Here is a 20,886-nt window from a genome sequence, read left to right on the forward strand (position 1 = left end):
GTGTTGTTTGGAAGTTACAGCTCAGGCTCTGAAGCCTGGAGGAGGTCAGGAGTAGCCCCCCAAATCTGTTACCCCAGCTGGGGTGCTTGCTCCTCCAGGCTCCAAAAGGGCTCAACACTGGAGCGGGAGGTGTAATTTCTAGCTTGGGTAGACACGCCCACATCAGCGGTCATTGAGCAAGCATGCTAAAAATACCAGTGTACAGACGGCTGCATGGGTAGCAGGACAGGCTAGCTGCCTTGAGTACAATTTGAAACCTTAGGTACGTACTTTGAGCAGCTAGCCCATCCCACTGCTTGCCCTGCTGCAGCTATTTAACATGACAGCTCCATTAAAAGCTAGCATGGGTAGGTCTACCTGAGCTGTAAATTACATCTCCAGCTCTGGTGTAGACATTCTCTTAGGAGTTGATTTTCAGAGGTGCTTAGAACTGCTGCTCCCATTGATTTCAGAAATAGTTGTGGGTATTCAGAACTACTGAAAATCAGGCTGTGGGCATCTTAAATTGGGCACTCAACAATGGAGGTAGCCAAAACTAGTGGGCAGCTCTGAAAATGTAGGCCTAAATAATTAGCCCAAGGGAGAGTTGGGATTAGAGTTTAGGTCTCCTGACTCCACACTATGTGCTTGATTCACCTAGGTCCCAGCTGCTCTACTGAAACAAATGATCCATGTATTAGATAAAAACATGTTTGTAGTGTAGCCATTATACAGAAAAATACAGAATATTCAAAAAAAAAAAAAAATCAAAGCACAACCCTTCAGCTATTATACATTTTCTGGTTAATGCAAGTCTTCTGTGGATTCACCATGAAAAGCTGTAGTAGGAGAATAACAGAGCTTCCACTATTGTTATACATAGCATATGCAGCTATACAACAAAATATAAAATAAAACATCCCCAAACCACAAACCCAGAAATGAAATTCCCATCTCATACATTAAGTATATGTGATTGCTTTCATTATGAAGGTAGTAACAGAGATTGAGAAAACAATGCTATTTGTTCTGAATGAACATAAAATAGTTTGATTCAGTTCCATTTGGAAGTCATCCATTCTTTGGAGGTTTAGCTATGTTAATTAGTGGTCCCACACATTTAGAACACATTTTCTTTCTTAAATCAGCAACCTACAGTTAGTTTGCAATTTTTTTAAAAAACAGACATGCCAGTTCATCAGTAGCAACTCAGAACCCTGTTATAAAGTAACAGTAGGGAATCTGACCAGGGATTAATAGTGGTACTCAGTCCTGGGATTAGGTGGTGTCTTGTTTCATGGATTTTAGGCCATCTGTTCTTCCCTCCTTTTACTTCTGCAGAACGATAAACTCACCTCCACCTCAGGGACTATAGAAAGGAATTAGAATTCTTCTGCTTTTCATTATCACAAGATTCAGTAACTCATTTCATTGTCAGGATAATCCCCTTTTACTCTTTCTTTTGCGCTTGCAGGGTATGCCATAATGACAAATAAAATCCCAGATGTTAGAGACCTGCTGAGGTCTCCACCTTTTCTTGAGTGTTGGGTTTAAGCTACTTGGGACATAGTGTCAAAACTGACAGGACCCTGATGCCCACACCCAATATTCATTAAGGTTTGTTAGTGATTTGTATAGCTGTCTACAAGCTGCACTTCCACTTCAATCCTCAGTGGCCATTTAAATATTTAGTTTGTCCTCTGGCTTTTACTGACAAAGAATTCATTTCCTATTGTTCAAATGTTGGAAAGAGTTTATATTTCTTTCTAAACGTAACAAAGGTCTTCTGGGTGTTGTAAATGGCTTGTTACTGCTGCATATTATTTTAGGTAGTCATATCTAATTTAATGTTTTATTTCCCTTTAGGCTAACTTGCATATCTGCAGCATCCAAAGGCTATGACAACGCCTCAGCAAAGTTTTCTCAAGAGGGCCAGTTAACTGTGAAATGAAAAGTTTTGTATCTGGTTTATACCAATTAATATCCACATTTTATTTTTTATATTTATAAAAAAGATCTTAAATCCATTACATTTTTAATTTGTGACTAGTAGAAATACATGCAATTTTCACATGAGAAATTGAATGGGGTTTTTTGCCTCTTCTTTGCATGCTAAGATAATTATATCTGCATAATAGAGGAAGGGCAGTGAAAATTATTTAAACTGTTACTCTTTTACCAAGAAAACAATTCATTAGATTTTTCGTGGTATGAGATCCTAACATCCCAGGTATCAAGCAGAGAGTCTTCTCTCTTGTGCCCTCCTGGAACAGGGAACTGGTCCTGAGAGAGTCTACAGTTTTCTTCTTTTTCACTCTGGAGACAGTATGGTTCCCAACCTCTCTTCTACATTTTACCCAGGTGGGTGGCTCCAATTTCAAAATCAATCTAAATTAGCTAATGGGGCACGTGTGGGGGATATTTGCACCCTGCTTTCTAGAATTTACTGGTGAATCTCTGTGAGTTATCCAAGTTTTAATGACATGAGGCACTACACAACAATGAGTTCTGTGCCTTGTGTGAGGTGCTGAGCACCATCAAGTGCTACTGACTACAGTGAGACATGAAGGGTGCAAGACACCATGTAAGAGACGGCCAGCACCTCACAGGATCAGGCCCATTGTAATTCCTCAGATTGCTCGTGAACTTGGGCTTCCTGGTCAACAATACAAATAAAGTACCTGCAAGTTACCTGAGCAAACTCACAGCATTCACTATTTCAAGATGTGGCTCCAAATTTACCCAGGTAAAACTGGAACCAAATGTTAACTTCTGTCTTTAAACTACATACATTGGTTACAATTAAATTATTAATTTACCTTCACATTTAAACTACTGTCCTTGAATATGTCACAAAGTTATAACTGTTGTCTTTACTAAACTAAAATTAAAACTACTGATAATGATAACCTTAGTCACAGAGTTTTCTGCAATACAGTACATCACATTCTATAATAATATTACATTACTAAAACCACTCAGGACTTTGCCATAACTACAGAGTATAAGTATTCTAGCAGAAATTGGAATCGTGATTAAAAGTCACTGTTGTATTAGAACCTGAAGAGTGTCCAAAAAAATGAAGTCCCTTGAAACACTAATGGGATTTGGGGTTGTATAATATTACAACAGGCTAAGTGGAATGGAGGTTTTATATTTACCGGTAGGTCTAAAATATCCATAGTTGTGATGTGTACAATCACTATTGCAATTTATCCCGTCAAAAAGTGAAAAAAATAATTAAACTGATTAGCCATTGTATTTTTCAATTTTCTTCTTAAATAATAGGATGAAAAAAAAAATTAGGTGGTTTTGAGTTTGCATGGTTAAAGCGGTACTAACTTTAAATGTCCGGGGGGGGGGGGGGGAGGGGAAGAGAATAGTTTTTTACAAATTACATCTGGCAAGCTTCTTTGTTAATTTAAAACAAAACAAAACAAAATAAAAACAACTTCAGTCATTATACAAGGTCATAAGCTTTTGTTCCCTCCCTCCCCCCGTAAGGGAGGAAACAAGCCGACAACACATTCCCGTGTGTGTTTTTCTAAATAATTCTTAGCACATATGAGTCCTCTAGCATTACAAACCAACTTCATCTCTTACATTAAAACTCATCTGGAAATGGGGCCATTTACACTGTTTATAAAACACTGTCACATAAAATGTGTAAAAAAACATTTTTCACTAAAAATAGCTTGCGTAAGTAAGGGATTAGAGTAGTTTCTACTGAAATAATTGTTCCTTTGTAGTTTTTTCCATGATGTTTTTTGAACAGTTTTTTTAACTATGTTTATTAAAGTCAGCACATCAAAAAGGATCAAAGAGAAAGCTAGTGAGAACCAAAGAAACCCCAAGTGTGTTGTGTTGTCTCACTGGGGAGTTATGCAGATTCAAGTAAACAAGTGCAAATTGTTGAGGTTTTAATGAAATTTTTCTACAATTATTGAATCTGAAGTCATTCTATATAATAACATCTGTACAACAGATGGCCATACTGTATAAAAGGCAAGCAATGCTCCTTTTTCTTTCCCTGTTTTAACAGTACATCTGAGATGACTACTTTTGTCACTGTGCTCAGTTTGGTTCAGTAAATAATTCGTAAAATGCAGCTGCTACAGATGGTCACAATACTTATATGACTATAAAATCAAAGACACAGTAAAGTATTTGCGTATTAGTTTCATACTATAAAATATCGGACATTAACCCTGTTCAACTCAAAAGGTAAATCTATAAAACTTTTTTAAAAGAAAATTCTGAACAACTGACATATTTTATATAGTCCTAGCTCTCAAAAATCTGATTGACACAGCTACTGCATTTTTCCATTCAGCTAACTTGCATGACATTTTTTACATTTAATAAAACAATTCTTGCTAGTAACTGCAGTATTCTTATGTCTTGTGAAGATCTTTGAGACAAAAATATAATTCAAGCCCCATCACAATATTTTATCTTATTTCCTAAAGTTACCTTTAAATGTATTAAATAAGGTGTTTTGAATGTAGTTCTTTGGAAATGTGTTTTTCAGTTATTGAAACTTAAAAACAATTTCCCACATTGCTGTGTTGGAATTCAAAAGCTCGTGTGTACGTGATGTGTTTTTCTTCTTATAAAACAGAAAGATACACTAATTTTAATAGGAGAAATGTGAAGAGAGTCTGTTGATCTCACTTTATTATCTAGCTAGGTATATTATGCATATTAAAAGATTAGCTTGCATTTTGATTAGATTCGGCACTATCGCTTTATTTAAAAGTGCTTGCCAGAATAAAAACACACTAGAGACTTGAGTGTAGTTTACCGCATTCAAAAAACCCAAACATAATCTGTCTCCTGGCACTGCCTGAAAGATTAAGAAATACAACTTTGTAGCAGAATGTTTCTGAGGTTTAATATGCAAGTCAAGGTAAGTCCTTCTGGGAGGATGAAAACTCAGGGGGAAGTGATATACACTGCTGAGTTTGCCAAATTGCTTTAAAGTACAGTGACAGAACAGGCTTGGCTTTGATATATAGAAGCTTATGTGGACACCATAATGTACCATCGGAGGGATAAAGTATGAGTACGATAGAAGGGAAGTGACGGAAAGAAAGAGGATTAGAACACACAGAGAAGGCTAAAACTATGTAAAGGATATTAAAAATGCCCTTTACTCTACTCTATTGCTGCTCTTTCCATACGAGGATTGAGATACGATTGGAAAAGCGTGGGAATGCATTCACTGTTCCTGTCTGTACTGCAATTTATTTGTGGATAAATCAAGAATTTCAGCCTCTAGCACTTTCATAGCCTTTCATGTTCTATGAACCTTGAATTTTTCATTTTCAACTTTTAAAACAATAAAAAAGCACTGAAGTTTATTGGCCTGAGCAGGAATATTTCTGATGAAAAAGAAATAAATCACCTAGTTTGGCCTAGAACTCATACTTCTCAGCTACAAACCATTTTCTTTATCTCTTAAGCTACACTGCCAGCTGGCTAGGTCTGGCTACCTTCCAGATCATGTAAATGCACCATCTTATTAGTTTTACTAAGAGACTAACCAATACAGTTTATAAAGTGGTGTAAAAATCCTTAAACCTAAAGGGGAATCTATTTATGTTTGGCGTTCTGCTAATTCTACTTACGGTGTGAAATTCCTCACATTTTTGGGCCAGTCTACACAAGAAGTGCTACATCGGAGTAGCTGTGCTGCTGTAGTGCGTCTGATGCAGACACTCTATGCCAGGAGTCGGCACCTCTGGCACGCAGCTCGCAAGAGTAAGCACCCTGGTGGGCCGGTTTGTTTACCTGCCGCGTCGGCAGGTTCGGTGGATCGTGGATCCCACTGGCCGCGGTTCGCCACTCCAGGCCAATGGGGTCTGCAGGAAGTGGCATGGGCCGAGGGATGTGCTGGCCATGGCTTCCCACTGCCCCCATTGGCCTGGAGCGTCGAACCGCGGCCAGTGGGAGCCGCGATCGGCCAAACCTGCGGACGTGGCTGGTAAACAAACTGGCCCGGCCCGCCAGGGTGCTTACCCTGGCGAGCTGCGTGCCAGAGGTTGCCGACCCCTGCGCTATGCCAATGGAAGAGAGCTTACCCATCAGCATAATTACTCCACCTCTTCGAGTCCTTCTGGGACTTGTGTCGCTCAGTGGGGTGGCTTTTTCACACCTCTGAGCGACATAAGCTCTATCGACATAAGCGGTAGTGTAAACGTGCCTTAAGTCTCACAGCAGTGACTTTTCTGTCTGTGTGTGTCTGGGTGCCTAATTCCCATTGATTTTATTGATTTCAGTGGGAGTTAGGTGCCTAGGCACTTTTGAAAATCCCACCACATGTCTATCTGCATCTTTAGGTACCTAAATACCTTTAAAAATCCAGTCTCTAGTATCTACTGTGGGGAAGTTCTAATTTGTCTCTCTTGTATGCATAGCACATTAGCAGCATTTCTTACAGTATCCATGTAGTCAGAATTCAACCCAGAATTATGACAAATTAATAATAAAACAGTAGCAATAGTTACAGTACTTTGCAATTTATCCCAGGCCTTCAAACATTTTACAAATACCACTAAACCATATAACATCCCTGACAGGAACAGGAAGTACTGAAACTATTCCCTACATTTACTAATGGAGAAACAGAGGCAGAGACAGGTTAGCTTATTGGTTCAAGGCCACACAGTGAGTCCAAGGCAAAGCCAGAATAGTTAGTACTCAGTAATCCTGAATTCCAGTCCCCAGTTCTAATTACTACACAATATGAAAAAGAATACAGGAGAGGGCAGGCTTGGCTTCTCTAATACTGGTGAACTACTGTATAAAATTGTAGTTCTAAAATTTACAGAGTTTGAGTGGGTTTGGGGAGGAAGGTTGACTTTTTTTTGGTGGTCTACTGGTTACAGTAAAAGACTGGAAATCAGGATTCTTGGGGCTAGATTCTCCATTCCACTAAAGCCACTTTGTGCTATGTAAGCTGTGCAAAGTGCCTTAAAGTGATGGGAGAAAGCTAATGGAGAATTCCAGAACACTCTGCCAGCAGAAAGCTGGTGAAGACAGCACTGCTATCTCCTGTGTCAGCCTTCCCCCCCCCTGGGCTAAAGGGACCGGGGGCGAGGTGGGGAGGATAGGACAGAGAGCGGAGGGAGATGGGCAGAGTGGAGCTCTACTATCATAGGGAATCCTCTAGTATCATAGGGAACCTTATACTAGCAGCATAAATTAGGGATGCCCCTGTGTAGCCATAACTTGTTCCAGGTCAGGCAGCCCTGAATCAGGAAACTGCAACCGGTTTACTGAGCTCCACATCAAACCCCAACTCCTACCTCAGAGTAGAGAATTAAGGTAATTGGTTCTGCTGCTAACTACTGTGTTACCTGGAGCAACAAACACAAATCTCTATCTCTCACTTTACCAAGCTGTAAAATGGGTAACATAATGATATTTATACAAATAAGTAGCATCTTTCATTGTTAAAAGCTCTTACCTGTAGTTTTATGTCCAGCTTTGACATTCAGACTTCCATTGAGGGTTGATAAAGATGCTAACAGGAAAGGTTTATTCAGGTGTGGCATGGTTTCCATAGAAACAACCATTTGAGCAGTATTAATGGAAATCTTTTGAAAACAGGAAACAACTCTCCACAAGTTTTCTTGGACTGAAGCCATTTGCTCTCCATTAGCACTTACTGCAGGTGGAGAATCCTTTCTACTGGAACATTTGGGTGCTGATATGTCATCCTTGATTGGAATGCTATCAGCTGAAGAAGCAGCCTCCTTGCTAGTCTCATAGTCATTCGTCCTTACGATTTTCTTCAGAAAATGATTTATTTGATCAAGTTTGACAAAGCTCAGGTTTGCTTTCAAAGGCTTTGATATAGCCACATTTATGTCAGCTGCAGAAAAGATTTGAGAGAGACAAAAACATTATCAATTACTCATTTAATGGAAAAAATAATTACCATTCATTTGAAGTATGGAGGGAGAATATTATTTCTCTGGCTGATTTTGACATTTCAATAAAATTACTAAAAACAGTGATCACTGTTTGAATGGAAGAAATCTAACACAATCTTATGTTCTTGTTTCTGTTCAGGGATCATCACAGCCTTATGAAAAGACATAGACATAAACTCCAGTGTGTAGGAGGGTAAATACATAAATCTGTGTGCATCAGACTGAAAATATATATTCCTCATTCCCTTGAGTTTTTGTCAAACAACTCTAGTGGTACTGTATATAAACTCTAAAGCTGACAGTGGAAATTTTCACCACACTAAAATTGATGGATAATGTGTATACTTTTTTGGTTTTCTACTCAGTGGTTATATCATACTGTTTTAAATGTATTTTGTACTTAAATGTGAACTGTAAAGCAAACCTAAAAAATTAGTTATGCTTAATCTCTGCTTTGGGGAAACATTCAGGACAGAAATAATGTAACCTTTTATAAATATTTCCCCCCTCTGTGAAATCTTCTTGGTACTTCCTGCGAAATTATATTGATACTTCCTGGTTTAATTAAAATATCTCACAATGCATTATTTTGAGAAATCACAATAAAATGAATTTCATGGGTTGCAATGACATTTCTAATAGTTGTGATGTTATATTCCTGCAAAGTACCAAGACGATTATGTAGGTGGGCAGCAGAATTTTTTGGTTAGTTAAATCTTATTTTTATGCTGCTGAACACTTCTCGGAGCCAGTGAGTTGGGGCTTTCAGCACAGGAATCCAGGTTTATCTCAGTTTTTATTGTCCTGGCCACACGATAAGAAAGACAGGGGGCAATGGATGTGGTTTAATTAAAACAGAACTTTACCCACTTAAAATATATGGGAATACCCAACAACAAATCATACAGTGCAGGCCATCAATATTTCCTTAATTGTTTCCCCTTACTTTCAGTCCTCCTCCTACCCAACCTGGTTCCACGTAGCCTATTACTGGGACCCTGCTGCCCTCCCCTCATATAAGGATTAAGGGGACTAGAAAAAAGGAGGGAGATGGCTCCCCACTGTACCAGACATTAAGAGCCCTGAACTCACTTCCCCACCTCCTTTAAGAGATACTTTCCTCTAAATCCCCTTCCAATCCATTTTTTCTGATAACTATATCCCTTCCATAATGAGTACCTGCACTGGGCATCTGTCAAATTTTTTAGTTATTACATTGTGACATCATAACCTATCCCCTCTGCCCCACCCCACCATGTCCCAGACCTGCTGTGGGGAAGGCGAAAAAACCCACTCCATCTTGGGCATCTGGCAGTGAGGGAAAAATTCCTTCCCAGCCCCCAAGTAAAAAGGAGACTAACATAATGCCCACAGCAGATCATGAGACAACCCGGTTCTACTCCTAATCAGTCTGCGGGAGGGTGGGTGTTGCCAGCCTGTTCACAGTGACAGAGGGCTTCTCCGCAACTGCCTGGGGTACAAGTAGCCCTCTCCCCCAGGTCATCTGGAAGGGCAGTGTCTCCATACACATATCTGGTCCAGCTACTTCCTGTTCCTCCCTGCCCATCTAGGTAATTTTTCCCCTTCCTCCTCTTTTGTACCAATTGCAGAGGGAGCCCCTTGTAGGGGCAACAACCCCTTTTTGTCCAGTCAGCCAGACAAGAAGCCACTGCATACAGTTGCTGTGAGTACATTTTTGCCTTGCAGTTCAGCTTTCATTCAGTAATGAAGAATGAAAAATTGTAGTTGCCCTTTTAAGGAAAAAAGTTTATTTTTTTCTCTGTACAGTTCTTTTCAGTTACAGAGCACAATGCGATCACTTTCACTCATGCAACTCAGCTGTCTGAAATGTTCACAACAAAATACAAAACTGCCTGATTTTAGGTTTTGTTACAAGTTCATGTTGCAGACAGTTTGTTGAAAGGTTCACATAGGTTGATAAACCTTTAAATCAAAGCTGGGCCAAGTTTCAAGTTTGAAATGACCAGCTTGTTCTTTTAAGACAAAATCATTTGAGATTTGTGGTTTAGCCAGATGAACTCAGCTCTTCTGCTTCTCAGGCAATCTGAAACTTTTTACCTCAAGGGTAAAGGGCAGCAAGATTAGGTCCTTACACCACAATTCAGAAAATCACATAAGCACACACTTAAGTTTACCACTGATTTCAACAGGCTTAAGTACATGCTTAAAAGCTTTCCTGAATCAGGACCTTAGTCTCTAAAAGTAAAACTAGGGCTATTTTCCTACAATGACAGGACATAAACTTGCTAATGGGAAGGTCGGACTTCCATTATCTCTTTAAGGAAACAAACGTGGAATTCGAAATAAAGCCTTCCTGGAAAAATATTATTAATGCTTCATTGGCAGCCGTTAGCTGTAAGTTACAGTTGAAAAACTATTTTAATCATAACTCACCATTTTAATTAATACCTTTCTGAAAAATTTTCCTTTTGTGCTGAAACTTTCCATGTTGAATTGAAAAGTGTTACACTAGCTAAGACAGGTAAATAATAGAAAGGCACATATATAGGCTAGAAGGATGGGCAGAAAATAACAAAATAAGTAACAACTTGAAATAAACTGAGAAAGAAGGGCATGGTAAGTCACGGAGGTCCAGATTTTTAAAAGTATTAAGGCGTACTGCACTCAGTGTTGCAATGCTTAACTGATTTAGGAGCCTAAATCTTAATTTTAAAAGGGATTTAGGCATTAGGATCCTAAATTCCCTTTAAAATTGAGGTGTAGGCTCCTAAATCAGTTAGGCATTGCAATGTTAGGTGCAGCAACACCTAAATACCTTTAAAAGTCTGGGCCTAAGACTAAATCTCTCTGATTTTCTCCAGGACTCTCCGTCCCAAATAAACAAGGAAATATTTTAAAAAGTAACAGGTTTCAGAGTGGTAGCTGTGTTAGTCTGTATCAGCAAAAAGAATGAGGAGTACTTGTGACACCTTAGAGACTAACAAATTTATTTGGGCATAAGCTTTCATGGGCTAAAACCCACTTCATCGGATGCATGCAGTGGAAAATACAGTAGGAAGATATATATACACAGAGAACATGAAAAAATGGGTGTTGCCATACCAACTATAATGAGAGTAATCAATTAGGGTGGACTATTATCAGCAGGAGAAAAAAAACTTTTGTAGTGATAATAAGGATGGCCCATTTCAAATACACCTCTACCCCGATATAACGTGACCCGATATAACACGAATTCAGATATAACGTGGTAAAGCAGTGCTCCGGGGGGGGGGGGGGGGGGACTGTTTTTGAAGTTTTTTTGTTGGAGAATTGCAACTTCTAGGTCTGTAATTGAGTGACCAGGGAGGTTGAAGCGTTCTCCGACTGTTTTCTGAATGTTATAATTCTTGACGTCTGATTTGTGTCCATTTATTCTTTTGTGTAGAGACAGTCTGGTTTGGCCAATGTACATGGCAGAGGGGCATTGCTGGCACATGATGGCATATAGCATATTGGTAGATGTGCAGGTGAATGAACCTCTGATAGTGTGGCTGATGTGATTAGGTTCTATGATGGTGTCCCTTGAATAGATATGCGGACAGAGTTGGCAACGGGCTTTGTTGCAAGGATAGGTTCCTGGGTTAGTTTTTGTTGCATGGTTGCTGGTGTACTTTTACACAAAGCAAAAACTATTTCTTCATGCTAATTTTTCCCCTACTGTTACCCACACCTTCTTGTCAACTATTTGAAATGGGCCATCCTGATTATCACTACAAAAGTTTTTTTTCTCCTGCTGATGAAGTGGGTTTTAGCCCACGAAAGTTTATGCCCAAATAAATTTGTTAGTCTCTAAGGTGCCACAAGTACTCCTCGTTCTTTTTGTTTTTAAAGTAAAAAATCTATTAGTAAATTTTCAAAAACGCCTAAGTTTCCAAGTCCCACTGGGATTTGGGTTCCTAAATCACCTAGACATTTTGGAAAATCATACCCTATTAGATCATCTTTATACATCAATGAAGTTGCACTTATGGACCAAATTCAAAGTATTTGTTGGTGTTGCTTCACAGTTAAGCATGTGAGAAACTAAACTGGAGGAGAGACACCTTATTTTTCAAGAGCATATTTGACTATTGATGCTTTCCTGTAGCAGTATATTCTACTTCTGCAAACAGCAAGAATAAATGCATCCTAATATACATGTTCCACAGGAGAGGTGACAAGATAAAATCCTAGAGCATTCTGCATGAGAGAGCCTTAAAGGAGAGATGAGTAATTGCCCAGTAGTACTCTCTTGGGATCTCTCAGACAGAGAAAGATATAGGGATAGATTAGTCAGAGAGATTGGACTGAGGTGCACTTGCAGAGCTGAGTAGGAAACTTGCACAGCACCTGTCTCATTATGTCTGTATTTAATTAGTGCTATTAGTCACTTGTTTTCATAAACCCTGAATTCATCCAAAAAGCTATAAAAAAAAAAGTTAGCACTAAAACACAGGAGCAAAGCAAGCCAGGGTAAGTAGATGGCTTCCCTGTTTTCCACACTGAAACAGTGTGTGTCACACAGCAAAATATGTTGTCATGCCTGATAACATGACAAAGTTTTATGTTAGGTTATTATTATACAGTGAATCAGGCCTAACAGAAATTGGTGGGTCAGCCAAGAGCATAATTGCAGAAACTATAACATTGGAGCCTTTATTGCAAATATTTTAACAATCTCATAATGACAAAGATTATGCAACAAGATTCTTTGGCATTTTAAGTAAAACATAAAAAATAAAAATAAAACTGAGCAATCTACGTGATTTTATTGTTTGCCCTGTTTTATACTTTCTCCTTAACACTATGAAAGGAACATTAACATTCACTCTGAGAAAAACTTGTTTAAGTGATGGACAGAATATATATCAGTGGAGATTGGTGGCATCTTACAGCAGCAGATAAAGATCATAATGGGTGAAATTTTCAACCCCTTACTTGGCCCCTTCACGCCAGGTAAAAGGGCCATTGCATCATAAAGGGGCACTAAAAACCATGGATAGAGGTGGGAGAGAATTCCCCAGGTGCAAGAACTAAGAAAGACAGCTGCAGACTGTCCTTTGAGGACACCTTCACAAGCCATGGCACACGGGTGGGAAGGGCACGTCGGGTGTAGGACCACAGCACGTAGCACAGAAGAGATTCTGGGCAGTGTTGCTGTCCACAGGCAGGTGGACACATAGGCTGCAGTAATTTAGACAGTCCTTCAGAGCTATCTAAGTTACACTAGAATCAGGAGGGAGCAAAGGTGGCTTATAGCTACCTTAGCTCTCTTCTGAAGGGCAAATTCTCTGCCCTGAAGCACAGAATCAGATTCAAAACAGGATAGGCAATTCCCACCCCATCGTGGTCTGAGGCTCTCCCATTGCAAATAAACAATAAAGGGATCCTTAACAAACTGGGGTAAAGTGGACTATTCCAAATTACATAACTACATACGAATAAACTGTATTAGAGGATCTCATGGAAAAATATTTTCTTCCAGTAAAAAGTGCAATTAATTAATCTGCTTTCCTGTTTGCTGTACATTTCTCTCCATTCCCTTGCCACATATCTTTAGATTACCAAGTAAATCCAGGTCTGTCAGTTATTAGTTTCTAATTACCCTTCACAACTTTCTGAACAGCTACTAGGAAACGGAATGATGAAATGACTATTGAGTTAAAAGGAGATTAGACAAACATAAATAAATTACACTTATTATATGCTCCCACCACACCAGGAGATGACTTAACGGTGAAAGGAAAAGAATCACGTTGCAATAATGAAATCAGAGAGGGAATTCAGATCCCAGAGGCGATTCTATGGAGTTTATGTTAACGTATACCTTGTGGGGGACCAAAAATCAACTGGAATAGTTTCCTGAAAATTATTTCCAGCTATTTTCTCATTTAAAATGTTCCAACTTCACTTGACCCATTAGTCATCATATTACTTACATTTATTATGTATTTTGAAATCTATTACAAAAAACCCAATGGATTCAATATGGCCTGTTTTAACAAAATCATAACATCTATAAAAGAAAATGTATAAGCAGCACTCTGAAAATTCTGTCTGAAACAATTTCTTCCTTTGTCATTTCATTATTAAAGGTGTACCAAAAATAGGTGCAAATTTACAGCACTGTGACTATTTTCTCTCTGTGTGAAATATTTGTGTATGCTCTGTGTTGATGTCTTTTTATACCATGAATTAGGGGTGACTGTGTAATTCAAAAGTGGCAGAGCCATGAACGAGTTGTGTTGGTCAACCCCAACAAATGGAATGAAAAATTCTACACATACATGGACCAATCTTTTAAAATAATACCAGGCAATATTGTATTTCTTCTCCTGCTTAGCATTTCAAAGGTTGATTTTTTTGGTCAGTTTTCTCAGCAGTAGGTGTGCCATTTCCAATAGAGCCTAACCTAGAATCCATGGCTAAGTTAGTTACTGGATGACTGTTTGAAATGCTGGGAAACTGACAGAACCATGACTATTTGCTTTTGGTAGATATGAAATATAAATATATCTTAAAATTGAAAATATATGAGTTACATACTTCAGTTCTGAAAATATTAATATTCATACATGTTGTAGTATCCTTACCAATTACTGTGGAGATAATGGCAATATACTTTAACTTGTAATGCCTAGGTATCGGACAGATAGGTTTCACCATTACAAAGTCTACATTTGCCACAGTTATGACACAGTTATATCTGAGTACTACATTGTTTCCCCATACTTAGAATAGGAAAAAAGTGCCTCATCCTGGCAAGGTGCTAAATTCCCTAAGCTCCTGTTGAAGTCAGTGGGCTTGATCCTGAGACGTGCCAGAATTGAAAATATAATAGGTCATTATTTCTATTAATTTATATAGTATCTACCGTGCTAGGCTCTGTACATTTAATTTGGTGAATCAGAAAAGAAACCTCATGATGAAAAATATGGGTGTAAAAAAGTCATAGATCTCATAAGTATAGGATTTTTTCACAGAGCAGTAACGAGAGGGAAGCAAGGAGAAAGGAAAATGTGTTCTTTGCTGAGAATTTCTTTTCTTAGACCCAGAGTATCCCATGATCTTAAATGGATTTCCCCCCCCTCTCCCAGAGGATTGGCGGAAAACCAGTCCTTTTACCCAGCTGGCACACAGGACTGTCCCCTCTGAGTATTTTGCAGAATACCACCTTCCAAAGCTGTAAAATACTAAACTTCTTCATAACCACAAGATTTAATCCTACTATAAAGAAAACTAATATCTGTCTGGAATAGAGCTTTCAACTATTAGGACTGGAGAAGCACCTTAACTCTTCTAAGAAATAGTTATCTGATGGAGGGTTAGATTGTGGGAAGTGTTTGGTTCCAAATGATACCAGCATGACTACTAGCTAGCTGCATTAGAAATCTGACAAATCAGTGGGGTTTCTAATATTAGATGAATAATTTGTAATCTTCCTCAGTTTCTTTTTCAAAATGAAGACACTCTAACATGACCCACCAGAAGTTGTAGTCTTTGTATTTGAAAAATGTGACTTTTTCTTTGTTTGCCATAAAGCCATATTTCTATAGCTGCTGCCATAACTGGGCTCCTTTTCTTTCTTGAGGGTGATCTGATGAGCAATGGGTAGAGGTTGGCTCCCAATCTAGGAAGCCTATTATTAAAGACACCCTGTGAGGGTGATGGACTGAAAGGCAGGGTCCTGACTGAAAGTGCCTCCCGTAGTTTCAGAAGCATATATACTTATGATGATATACCATAATGACAAGGGGACATGTATCTATCAATGATAGAAAAATCCAGAAGGGGTAGGGATTCTATTTACAGCCTACATAATGCATTTAGATTTCCAGGTGAACACATTGAGCAATTCAAGATCCAAGGTGGCTTGCATATCGTAATTCCTTTCCAGAATCACAAAGAATATTGAGTAGATTCCACAGGATCAGTCATTTGATAGGACAGGTTCTATGGCCCAAATGTGAAGTAGATATGAGATGAGTTGTTTGTCTTTCCTGAATTCTTTAATTTTGGAGATGTAAAACATCTTTCTTTCAGGGTACTGGATCAGTTCTTTCAAATCGCACATCTCTGCAGGAGCCCTCTCATGTGGACTGCCTCCTTCGGCTGGGGTGCCCCCAAATCATGCTGTGGATTTGGGGATGTTAAATATTGCAGAATTGTAGTCTGGGCAGGGGAGGAAAATCCAGATCAATCTATTACATATCCTCTTCCTGATCAATAGTCTTCTTCAGAACTTAGAAGACTGATGGGCACAAACTGTCTGTTTCTAGACAACCACTTTAGGACATGCCTACACTAGCACTTATGCTGGCAACATTTTTGTTGCTCAGGGGTGTGAAAAAAAACACACCCCTGAGCGACGTAAGTTTTTCCAACATAAGCGCTCGTGTACACAGTGCTATGTCGGTGGGAGACGCTCTCCCGCTGACATAGCTACCGCCGGTCATTGAGCTGCTTTTATGATGTCAACAGGAGAGCTCTCTCCAGTAGGCATAATGAGGCTACACAAGCACTCTTACAGCGGCACAGCTGTATTGGTACAGCTGTGCCACTGTAAGCTTGTAAGTGTAGACATGGCTTTTTAAGGTCAGGCTTGACAAAGCCTTGGCTGGGATGATTTAGTTGGGGATTGGTCCTGCTTTGAGCAGGGGGTTGGACTAGATGACCTCCTGAGGTCCCTTCCAACCCTGATATTCTATGGCCTTAGTCTCTTATAAAATCAAAGAAATGTAGAGCTGGAAGAGACCTTGAGAGGTCATCTAGTCCAGCCCCCTGTGCTGAAGCAGGACCAAATATACCTAGACCATTCCTGAAAGGTGTGTTTGTCTAACCTGTCCTTAAAAACCTCCAATGACAGGGATTCCACAACCTCCATTGCAGGGCCGTAGCAACAAAGAACGTGGCCCCCTCCGAACGGTGGCCCCCTCCGAACATATGTCCAGGCGGGGCCCCTTACAATGCAGAAACTGGAATGCGGTATTTATTTTGCCACTTTTAGGGGCCCCCTTCCTTGCGGGGCCCCCTCCGGTCGGAGGGTACGGAGGGCGCTCGCTACGCCTCTGCTCCCTTGGAGGCCCAGTCCAATACTTCACTATCTTATAGTTGGAAAGTTTTCCCTAATATCGAACTTAAATCTCCCTTGCTGCAGATTAAGCAGATGACTTGTTATCCTACCTTCAGTAAGCACAATTGATCACCATCCTCTTAGTAACAGCCTTTTACATATTTGAACACTGCTATCAGATCCCCCCCCTCAGTTGTCTTTTCTCATTTTAACCTTTCCTCGTAGGTCAGTTTTCTAAATCTTGCATCATTTTTGTTGCTCTCCTCAGGACTCTCTCCAATTTGTCCATATTTTTCCTAAAGTGAGGCATCAAGAACTAGACATAGTACTATAGCTGAGGCCTCATCAGTACCAAGAAGAGTGAGACAATTACCTCCTATTTCTTACATACAACAGTCATGTTAATACACCCTACAATATTAGCCTTTTTTGCAACTGCATCACATTGTTGACTCATATGCAATTTGTGATCCACTGTAATCCTCGGATCTTTTTCAGCAGTATTATTGTCCAGCCAGTTACATTTCGTATCTCTGCATTTGATTTTTTCCTTTGTAAGTGTAGGATTTTGCACTTGTCTTTATTGAACATGATATTTTAATTTCAGACTAATCCTTTAATTTATCAAGGTCATTTTGAATTCTAATCCAGTCCTCCAAAGTCCTAGCAACCCCTCCCATATTGGTGTCACCTACACATTTTATAAGCATACTCTTCACTCCATTATTCAAGTCATTAATGAAAATATTGAATAGTACCAAACCCAAGACAGTCCCCTGCAGGACCCCCCAAATACATCCTCCCAGTTTGACAGCGAACCATTGATAACTACTCTTTGAGTATAGTTTTAGAACCAGTTTTGTCGTTTTATCATAATTTCATAGAGCACATATTCCTAGTTTGGTTTATGACAAAGTCAGGTGGGATTGTGTCAAAAGCCTTACTAAAATCTAGATATATTACATCTACATTTCCCCCCTATTCATAGGGTAGTAAACCTGTCAAAGAAGGAAATTAGGTTGATTTATCATGATTTGTTCTTGTGAAATCCATGTTGGTTATTACTTATAACTCTATTTTCCTCTAGGTGCTGCTAAACTGACTGTTTAATAATTTGTTCCAATATCTTTCCAGGTCTATAATTCCTGGGGTCCTCTTTGTTCCTCCCTTTAAAGATAGACACTCTGTTTTCCCTTCTCCAATTCTCTGGGATCTCACCCACCTTCTCTGAGTTCTCAAAGATAATTGCTCATAGGTCTAAGATTGCTTCAGCTAGTTCCTTAAGTACCCTAGTGTGAATTTCATCGGGCCCTGCCCACTTGAATATATCTAACTTATCTAAATATTCTAAATAACCTATTCTTTCCCTATTTTGTCTTGCATTTCTCCCCCCTTGTGTTAAGTATCTGGTCACAATTTACCTTTTAAATGAAGACTGAAGCAAAATAGGCATTAAACACCTCAGCCTTCTAGATGTTATCCCGTATTAGCTCTCCTTTCATGCTAAGTAGAGGCCCCTACACTTTCCTTCATCTTTCTCCTGCTCCTATTGTATTCCCAGAACCTCTTCACCTTGTCTTTTATGTTCCTTGCTAGTAAGTCATTTTGTGCCTTACCTTTCTGATGTTGCCTTACATGTTTGTCTAATCTTTTCAACTCATCCATAGCAATTTGTCCATGATTCCATTTTTTTATAGGATTCTTTTTTGATTTTCAGACCACTAAAGAGCTCCTAATGCAGCCAAATTGGCCTCTTACTATTTTTCCTATCTTTCCTTTGCATCAGGACAGTTTGCTGTTGTGCCTTTAATATTGTCTCCTTGAGAAACTATCAGCTCTCCTGAGCTATCTTTCCCTTAGATTTTCTGTCCATGGGACCTTACCTACCCGTTCTCTGAGTTTGTTAAAATCTATTTTTTGAAGTCCATTGCCTTTATTTTGCTGCTTTCACTCCTTCCTTTTCATAGAATCATGAAATTTATCATTTCACGATCACTTTCACACAGATTGTCCTCAACCTTCAGATTTGCAACCAATTCCTCCCTGTTGGTCAGAATAAAGTCTAATATGGCTGTCCTCCTGGTTATTTCCTGAAACAAAAAGTTTTTACTAATACATTCCAAGAATGTATTGGATATTTTGTGTTTCGCCATATTACTTTTCCAACAGATATCAGGGCAGTTAAAGTCCACCAGGTGTCAGTCAGCATGTCACTTGAAAGAACTGCTCACGGATAGAGAGAGTTCACAGGTGCAGTTCACACTTGAACCATACATAACACTTTCCTTAACATAATCTTAAAAGCAGGACCGGCTCTAGGCACCAGCCTGGCAAGCAGGTGCTTGGGGCGGCCACTCCGGAGGGGGGCGGCACGTCCAGCTATTCAGCGGCAATTCGGCGGATGGTCCCTCACTCCCGCTCGGAGCGAAGGACCTCCCGCCGAATTGCCGCCGCAGATCGCGATCGCGGCTTTTTTTTTTTTTTTTTTGGCTGCTTGGGGCGGCCAAAACCCTGGAGCTGGCCCTGCTTAAAAGAAGCAGGAAGGGGAAATATTTGCCTTCAGTTTCTTTGTCTTTCTTACCTTGATCCAAATTGGGAATGGTGAGCTAACAACAATTTATGAGGCCTCTTCTAGCTTTTGGATTTCTTTTATTAGAGACTCTTATGATGCTGGACCAGTGACGAATGAGAGCAGTGCAATGACCAGTCTTTTCTTCACCTTTATTTTGAGACGATTCAAGGCTTGCAATTCAGACATTACCTCATAACTAAAGAGCCACTCTGAGTACAAATCAGAATTAGGTCTCAGAATTGTCTTTACCTTCCTCAGATTTCCCTTGTTAACACTTTTTATGTTGGGAACAGATAGGTTCTGGGGAGCAGAATGAGACTCATGGGCAGGATTTTTTTCCTATTGTTTGTCCTATTGACATACTAAGGCTCCTGTTTATTGAGGACGATGGAATTTGATCCTGGTCACTTTAACAGTCCATCCTGACTACTGTCAAGGGAAACCTGGGCAGGATAGGAGGCACAGGATGAGCATGGTTTTCCCCAAAAGTAAGGGTAGGATAGTCCCTTGTTTGTGGAGACATAGGCTGCTTGCTTCCCCAGGCAGACAAGCAGTCATGGCACTACTTCTGGTGGCACTGATATTAACTGCTTAGTGGGTGTTTGTGGGAGTGGTAAGAACACACAGGGAAGTAGTCACTTCCTGTTGCAGCTGTAGTGCAATCTGGGGCAGGGCTGGTTTTAGAGGGGAAATAGCAGCATGACTGAGGTTGTCTGAGAAGCTACTAGAGTTAGAAACAACTGCAGAGGAGGTGTTGCCAAGACTCTGAACTAATACAGACATTTTCTCCACAGTCTGCTTTTATGTTGTCTCTGCTGCTCCCTCCTGCTTTGGATCCTGCTTGAAAAGGGATAGGAGAACAGTACTGGTGCCTGCTCAGCCATCTCAGCATAGCCTTTGCCCCATGCACTGGCTGCAATGTGGAATCTTCCCCATAGTCATTATGGGGGGCACCAGCATTCCATACATGTCTGGAATCTTACTGTCACTGGGGATTCCGACAGAATTGTGATGGGGTGTTCACCCCACACTTGCCCTGAAGGGGTTAATGTAGACTAAGAAGAGGGCCAATTAGCCAGACAGGCCACAACTAAGGGGAATCAGGTGGCGTAAGTAATCCTCTGACTGGGACTGGGGCAAATAATGAGAGAGCTCAGTTGAGGAGGAACGAGCTGGGCTGGGTTTATAAAAATGGGAAGTCGGCAGCAGAGATGAGGCTGCAGGGTAGTAGTCTGCAGGGAGGTGTGTTTGGAGCTGTAGAAGCAAGTAACCTACAGTTGCTCCCTGAGAGGAGGGAGCTATGGGGCTGGCAAGAGAAG

At 39.9% G+C, this 20,886-nt stretch overlaps 1 protein-coding gene across 2 annotated transcripts in view; it reads right to left on the reverse strand.

Moving 5' to 3' along the window:
- The window catches only part of VPS13B (vacuolar protein sorting 13 homolog B), a 947,892-nt gene that overhangs the window by 162,315 nt on the left and 764,691 nt on the right, over nt 1–20,886 (reverse strand). For both annotated transcript variants that reach the window (XM_065397834.1, XM_065397833.1), the window contains exon 35: nt 7,451–7,858. In XM_065397834.1, the coding sequence (XP_065253906.1) occupies nt 7,451–7,858 (408 nt within the window). The remainder of the gene's footprint in view (nt 1–7,450; nt 7,859–20,886) is intronic.

This window comes from Emys orbicularis, chromosome 2 (genome assembly GCF_028017835.1).
Source record: "Emys orbicularis isolate rEmyOrb1 chromosome 2, rEmyOrb1.hap1, whole genome shotgun sequence".
NCBI classification, from domain to species: Eukaryota; Metazoa; Chordata; order Testudines; family Emydidae; genus Emys; species Emys orbicularis.